Consider the following 8,988-nt stretch of genomic DNA (forward strand, 5'->3'; position numbering starts at 1 on the left):
AAAGGGAATGGTAATGAAAATTTCTATCAACATAATCGATATCATCGTGTTTTAGAATCCTCATATTCTAATTATATCTTATCTGTTACCATTGAAGTTTTTTTCTCAAAATAATGTTGACAATTCATAGCACAACATATCAATAGGAAGTTGGTGTCTTTATTGCCAGATTAATGTATCCTCTTCAATATTCATTCCAGTTTATAGTTATATTCCAGATATGATAACTTGTATACGTCGTGATTTCGTTTCTGTAATGGGGTAATAAGTAGGATTTGATATACTTGTTCGATTTCAAAGTAAATACTAAGAATAGGCCACTATTATGATATATATATAAATGTGTGTGTATATATGTATATATATATATATATATATATATATATATATATATATATATATATATATATATGTATATATGTATATATATATATATATATATATATATATATATATATATATATATATATATATATATATGAATATGTGTGTATGTATATAAATTTATATATATTCATGAATATCTTATATGTATATATATATATATATATATATATATATATATATATATATATATATATATATAGTGTGTGTGTGTGTGTATGTGTGTATGTATATACAGTATGTGTATATATGTATATATATATTATTTATAATGTATATAAATACAGGTATACGCGTATATGATGTATTTCTATTTATGTATATATCTCTCTATAATAAATTCTAGAATTTCATTCGTATATAAAAGCCCCTTATGATATATCAGCCTCTCAAATAATTCCGATAGCTAGAATTTTTTTGATGAATTCACATCCAAATATTGACGTCAATGGCAATATTAATTGGACTTCAAGGACGAGAAGAATTGGGTGTTGATGTCAACAGATCAATTTACTGATTAGTGGGAAGAAAAAAATGTGGAAAACAAGATTTATGACGCACTCCGATTTTTGTTTGTTTGTTCGACACAAATCATTTTAAATTTGTTAGTTCCTTATTGGATGCTCACAAGTCTTTAAAGTTTCCCTGAAATTGTGAGTTTTTTGTTTCGTATTAATATCCAAAAAAAGAAATTAGTGCTCAAGAAGGTATGGAATATATTAAGATAGAAAAGTTTTTTCTGTCCGGCCCAAATCGGTTTGAAATTTATTAGTACCTTATTGGATGCTCACATTTGGTCTCTAAATTTCCCTTGAGAGTTGTGATTTATGTTTTATGTTTCTTACAAATATTTAAAGATTTTAGTGTACAGAAAGATATGAAATATATTAAGTTTTTTATCTATGACCCAAACAGGTTTGAAATTTGTTAGTTCCTATTTTGGATGCTCACATTTGGTCTCTAAAGTTCTTGTGAAATTTTTGAGTTCTTTTTTACGTTTTCTATTAATCTCTATAAATTTTAGTGTACAGAAAGATAAGAAATATACTGCAGAAAAAAAGCTCTTCCGATTTGTTTGTGTTTGTTTTGATTATAAATCTTGTTTGGAAGCAAATCACACAAATTTACTTGTGTATTGTTTTTCAATAAATATCAATGGCTTTGTTCAATACCTAAAATTCAATAGCAACCTGTAACGTCCGCATTTAGGTATTAAAGTCTCTCTCTCTCTCTCTCTCTCTCTCTCTCTCTCTCTCTCTCTCTCTCTCTCTCTCTCTCTCTCTCTCTCTCCTGGCGTTGTTATGTGGGATGCTAGAGGATCTGCGTTCGAATCTCGAAGCAGGCGAGAAGGAACAGATGAGCACATTACTGTCAATATGTTGTAGAATTGGAGTGGTTTTAAGTTGGAAATTGATACAAACATACAGTTTATTAAGTGATGAAAACTATTGAATATGGCAAAGTGGAAGTAATATTTATTTAAAATTTTGCTCTTTTAAAACTTTCCTAAAATTTCACACGATTTACATATTTTATGATTACCAAGAGTGTTTAAATTTTGAATCTACTGGCCGATTTTATCAGAAAAATTACTGGTTTTTGTTGTCAAAGTGACCTGATTTTTTTTTATTGGACACGCTTTCCTCTGCCAGCAATGAATATGTTATGGAAATGAACGAAGAACCTCCCCCTTCCTTGTGTCATTGGAACCCCAACCCATGAGATCCGAGTGAACCTTCCCTTACATTGGTGTATTGATGAGCGTCTCCAACGCGTGTGAGGAAATGGAGATGCTAAAAGCTAAAAGGTCATTGGGGCAAATGAAAACACACTTTAAAGTATGTTTCTGTTCTTGACATGCATTGTGTAACTGCTTGTACTTGAGGGGGGGGGGGGGGGTGATGCGGTCTTAAGGCTTGATGTCATCATTAATATGGAAAGTCATTTCTGAGTACGAGAATTGTGGACTTTGTTGATATTGTCTCTATTAGTACTTAGTTACTTTTGGCTCGTGAGAATGGAGCAAGTCAATCAAACTTTAATTAGCATAGAAATTGGCATTCAACCATGACGTTGGCTGGCTGAATTTTTAATGTAGAAACTTGGTCAAATATCATATATGCCTATGGAGAATGTTTCATAATTTACGGCATCTTTCGCAAAGGGCAAACCAGGGGAAATACTTGGATGTTTTTAAAGCACTGCGTCAGAATTGTTATTCTGTCTGTTTGCCTGAATTGATTGAAAGGATTTGGACAAGTATGTTAATATTTTTAGATGAATTTATAGATTTATCTTAAACAAAATTCTTCTTAGGTTGCTTTTTAAGAGCAACATGTAGCTTACAATGGGAGTGTTACTGATAAGATGTCAGTCTCTCTCTCTCTCTCTCTCTCTCTCTCTCTCTCTCTCTCTCTCTCTCTCTCTCTCTCTCTCATAATGGAAATGAGTGTGTGGATATGGGGAATCCATACACTCATTTTCATTATGAGTGTGTTTGTGTTTGTATACATCATTACATATATATATATATATGTATATATATATATATATATATATATATATATATATATATATATATATATATATATATATATTTATATATTTATAAAACTAATGAATTCTTCTATGTACTTAGAATTTGCCTTTTGACAATTGTCTGACATTCATCCTGACGGTCAGCTTGAAAACTTCTTGTGTTGGTTGGGGAAGCTGGGAGCATTGTGTATGTATATATATATATATATATATATATATATATATATATATATATATATATATATATATCTATATATATATATATTTATATATATATAAATTGTATTTATATATAAATCATATATATACACACACACACACACACACACACACACACATATATATATATATATATATATATATATATATATATATATATATATATATATATATATATATATATATATATATATATATATAATGTGTGTGTATATATATATATATATATATATATGCATATATATATATATATATATATATATATATATATATATATAATATATGTATATATATGATAAATTTTTGCACATTTAAACGTGTTTCTTTCATATTTCAAATAAGCCATATATATTAGTACATTAAAGTCTGGATTCTCTTAACGACCTCGGGATCAGAGCCCCAGGCGGAACCGCCCAAAGACTATGATATCGGACCGGCGGGGATTTGAACCCTCGCCAGGATATCTGTATGCCAGTGACCATACCACTCCGCCACGAGGTCGTTAAGAGAATCCAGACTTTAATGTATTAATATATATGGCTTATTTGAAATAATATATATATATATATATATATATATATATATATATATATATATATATATATATATATATATATATATAACATATATGTATATATACATATATATACACACATTATATATATATGTATATATAATTTATATATATATACGATTTATATATATATATATATATATATATATATATATATATATGTATGTATGTATGTATATATATATATATATATATATATATATATATACATACATACATACATACATACATACATACATACATACATACATATATATATATATATATATATATATATATATATATATATATATATATATATATACATGTGTGTGTATGTATGGTTAAACGCATATTGTAGGCTAATATTTGTTTGAGAAAGACTCAAATTATCTCTTGTTTTGAGACCGTAGTTTTAGGTATAAAATTGTTCCGGCATTTCACATCTGACAGCTGATGTGAAGCGATAGGGTAAATATAAAGAAATTCCCAATATGCTCCAAGATTTAAGATCATCTCTTGAATTTTATTTTATTTTCCAAATTGTGTAATTTATTCCTTGGCAGGATTTCTAAAATGAATTGTATAGATTTTAGCCAGAATGATTTTTGCGTTCATAGAACGAATATTTTTAGTTTCTATTATTCGATAGGGACTTTCAGTAATCATATTATATATATTTCTATCTACAAAAATTAAATATCTGTTTTTAGCTGATATAATCAAATATGAGTAATAACTTCGAAATCATATCCCAAATGCATAAAATGTTATCATTAGACTATAGCGCTCTGCTTTGACAGTCGGTCAAAGACTAGTCTCACTGACTCTTGCCGGTCAAGTTGACAAAAGGATTCGTGCTACAGTAACAATTTTTGTTCTGAAATATCATTTTAGCAGGGAATGTTTTCTTTTTTAAACGATCTAACATTATTCAATGATAAAATTATCCATAACAAATGACCAACGTTGTCTCATACATACACATGTTTACCAAGTGAAATATAAGATTTAATATTAAGTGGCAACTTAAGAAAAACGTTGTTTGAAGCAAAAATAACAAATTATCACCAGTATTGCTGCCTACTGTACACTTGCAACGAATGATTTAAAATCCAACTCTGTTGATTAATAAGCAAAATTTTTTCTTAAAAGCTCTTTTTATTTTTTATTGATTTATTTGTCGCTGGTAATATTTCGTCATAGTCTTATGGAACATTTTGTCAAGTTTTGGCTTGAAAAGTTTCAGCGGATGGTTAGAAAAAAGATTATTAATTTATTTAGTGACCAGATTAACTTCTAGGTGATGCGCTCGAATCAGGTGTAGTAAAAGATTTTTTTTCTTTTCCTTTTTTTTTCCCTTTGCCGCTTTTGAATGGGCAATTGATTAGCCTGTAAATAACAAAGTCAGCATAAAAAGATTAAGGGTGAAAGCATTTCAACACCAGTCCTGTCACAAATTCAGGTAGATTCTTTCCCAATTGTCAGGGTTTTTAACGAGATTATATTAAGTGAAGCCTGCTGGTGGAAATAAATGTTTAAATTATATTATCTAACGTTACTGAACATTAGAGGCTTTATCATCAGCACATTTTCCTATCTAAAATGGCTTTTCCTTTATTGCAGGTACGTGTCAACTGTCCGTGATTGTCATTCAGTCGAGAGAATGCAGGTAAGGCGAAACTGTTTGCATGTCGATAGTAAATGGTAGAGATTAAAGGTTCAGTAAAAATAAAACCTAATTAATCTTTAATTTTGACATTTAACGTTCCTTGTGTAATACCATTTACGTACACACACACACACACACACACACACACACACACACATATATATATATATATATATATATATATATATATATATATATATATATATATATATATATATATATATATAAACTGTGTTAAATCAAAATAGAATACACATTCAAGCAATGCCTGTTTTCATTTACCATATCGACGTGAAGTTAATAAGACTGGTGGGAATGGTTAAATTGTTAATTTTTTATTTCCCTCTGAACCTGTTTCATTCATATTTGACTATTTCTTTGGACTATTTTTTTATATTCATTTATTGTGCAATAGTTAGGTGGGTTTTTCGGTTTACCTCTGATTAGAGGGAATACAATTTTGACGATTTTATTTCTATTTTCACATGTATTTTGTGTATACAGAGATTGTGTCCATTGAAGCCAGAGTATGAAATCTTAGTAATAGTAGCCTAATTGTTCATTTTTTTTCTAATCAATGGCCAATAGGCCGTGCAAGAAGCAGATGATGCGTTTTGAAACATGTAACAGTAATTAAGTAATTTATGTATACGAGTCTGATAGGTAATGGCCAGAGCAGAAAAATCTAATCTATAATCCTGTTCCGAATCTAGTGGGTAAAATACAAATCCTGTTCCGAATCAAGTAGGTAAAATACGACATGACGGAAGAACGAGGTATGTATTAGGTGCGAGTATATTTTATTCTCACCGTTATGTTGGTGATTTCAATGCTAGCCATTGGGAGTGGTTAAGTTCCATCTCTCTTACCGATCGCCATGGCTTAAGTGTTAAGTCTTCTGGTTTGCAATGGTCTGTGGGACTCTTTTGTTTAGGCTTAATATTTGGAAAACTACGGAAGCCTGATACCGGCATTTGTAATGCGACGATCAATGTCTTCATTCTATTAAATAAACATCTGTAAGAGAATAATTCTTTCGAGAAAAATGTGATGTTATGTCAATTTGACAACGGAAAGCTGTTCTGAGTCCTTAGCGTCATCTCTCATTTTTATGTAACACATGCACTAATCTCTTGTGATGCAAAGTTCTTCACATATTAATCTCTTGTGATGCAAAGTTCTTCACATATTAATCTCTTGGTGATGCAAAGTTCTTCACATATTAAACTTAAACGACAACGATTGAACTGGCAGATTAGAGCTGTTTATCTATTTTCTAATGTATAGTTGGTTACATGTATTCCTGGTACACCTTGCTTTGATGAAGTACACCCAGCCACACCTTTCCTGGGCGGCGAGATCTTCTGTTTACCTCCAGCCAACCACCTCGGTCTGCTCTCGTTTATTTTCCATGAAGTAAGGGTGTGACAGGATGCACTTCTTCAGAGCGATGTTAGCCAAGGACTCTTGTGTCTTACTGTACATTCATTGTTGTCATTGAAAGAGCGATGATCAGGTGGATATAGCATAATCTTTGTGATAGTGACTGGCTTCATTAGGAAAGGGGCACAGATGGTAATCATAGGCAAGGGTCCTTTCTATGTAATAGATATCTGGTTGGACATTTCTATCGCACCTTTGTTCACCTTCTTTGAACTTCAGAAGACCGCCCCACATTAGCGTGAGAGTAGGCAGGCATAAGTTTTTTATAATTTATATATGAAAAATTTGTTTTGATGTCACGGTTTTTAGAATATTTTATTTTAATTGTTCATAACTTCTCATGTCGTTTATTCATTTCCTTATTTCCTTTCCTCACTGGGCCTATTTTTCCTTATCGAAGACCTTGGGCTTATAACATCTTTTTTTTTCCAACTAGGGTTGTAGCTTATCTAATAATAATAATAATAATAATAATAATAATAATAATAATAATAATAATAATATGGGAATGGAAATACGAACACTTTTACTTGAATTATGTCTATTTGTTAAAAAAGAAAATCCCTTTTGTTTTCTGACTAACTTGCTTATTTTATATTAGAATCATCAGTATCTAAGAAAATTAAAAGGAAGAATCATTAGGAACTCAAAATTGCATGCATTCTGAAATCCTCTTGCAACACTTGTCACAATAAAAATCCTGAATTTTATTTATTCTCATGGCTCTCAGAATCAAAAATAAAATATACTTTACGAAAAGATATGTTACCTAACTACTGGTAAGAATTGTGAAATGATTCAAGTATAATATCGTCATGTTTCTTCTCAAACATTTCAATATTTGTAATGAATTTTCCAAAACAAACATCTTGTCGTTTGAAGTAATATACTTTGATTAATCTCAACACGTTTACATTATACTGATTAAACATGGGAGACTACACTATCAAATAATTTCTCCTTAATACATTTGGAAAATTTACAAAATAGGAAACCAGATGTGTTATTTAACAATATCTTTAAAAATCACATCTAAAACAAAAATACGATATTCTATTACACTATTAAACAAATTTTCCTAAACACATTTGGAAATTTTATGTAATAGGAAACCAAAGGTTTTTTAAGAGTATCTTTATAAATCATATCTAGAACAAAAATGCAATATTTTATCACACTATCAAACAATTTCTCATTTCACACATTAATGTATGAAATAGGAAACCAAAGGTTTTTTTAAGAGTGTCTTTTAAAAATCATATCTAAAACAAAAGTACAATATTTTATTACACTATTAAACAATTTCTCCTTAACATTTTGGAAAATATATGAAATAGGAAACCAGATGTTTTAAAGAGTATCTTTAAAAATCCCATCTAAAATAAAAATACAATAGTTTATGTGCAAAAACTCACTCCGTGTCTCTCTCCCTCTAACCTGATTCTAGAATCATCTTCGTCAACCTTTTATTCACTTGATCCCTGCACGAAAGCTTGCTTGATATATACAACAACAACAACAACAACAACAACAACAACAACAACAACGACAACAACAAAGGCATCTATTTCTAGTCCACTGCAGGAAAAAAAGCCTCAGACATGTCAATTCACGTATGGGGTTTGGCCAGTTTTTTATCACCATACTAGCCAGTGCAGATTGGTGATAGTATAAGACTTTTGTCTCATAAGTAATACTAAAAGTTAATTGTATTCTAATGTCAGCGGATGGGGTGGTGATGTAGCCAGTAACTTTAGATTTCTGGAAATGTTATAAACGTTATAGAGGGCTCTGTGAGTAAAGATCTAGCAGTGAATTTAAACTTCTGGAGCGTTGTAAATATAGTAGAGGCTTTGCAGTAGGTGCGAGAGTGGTGATGTAGCCAGTGATTTTAGATTTCTGGAAATGTTATAAACGTTATAGAGGCTCTCTGAGTAAAGATCTAGCAGTGAATTTAAACTTCTGGAGCGTTGTAAATATAGTAGAGGCTTTGCAGTAGGTGCGAGTGGTGATGTAGCCAGTGATTTTAGATTTCTGGAAATGTTATAAACGTTATAGAGGCTCTCTGAGTAAAGATCTAGCAGTGAATTTAAACTTCTGGAGCGTTGTAAATATAGTAGAGGCTTTTGCAGTAGGTGCGAGTGGTGATGTAGCCAGTGATTTTAGATTTCTGGAAATG

At 30.2% G+C, this 8,988-nt stretch overlaps 1 protein-coding gene across 1 annotated transcript in view; it reads left to right on the top strand.

The window, feature by feature from the left end:
- The first annotated feature begins 6,126 nt into the window (after positions 1 to 6,126).
- The window catches only part of LOC137632627 (skin secretory protein xP2-like), a 12,219-nt gene continuing 9,357 nt past the window's right edge, over positions 6,127 to 8,988 (top strand). The window contains exon 1 of the mRNA XM_068364695.1: positions 6,127 to 6,142. Coding sequence (XP_068220796.1) covers positions 6,127 to 6,142 — 16 coding nt within the window. The remainder of the gene's footprint in view (positions 6,143 to 8,988) is intronic.

This window comes from Palaemon carinicauda, chromosome 3 (assembly GCF_036898095.1).
Source record: "Palaemon carinicauda isolate YSFRI2023 chromosome 3, ASM3689809v2, whole genome shotgun sequence".
NCBI lineage: Eukaryota > Metazoa > Arthropoda > Malacostraca > Decapoda > Palaemonidae > Palaemon > Palaemon carinicauda.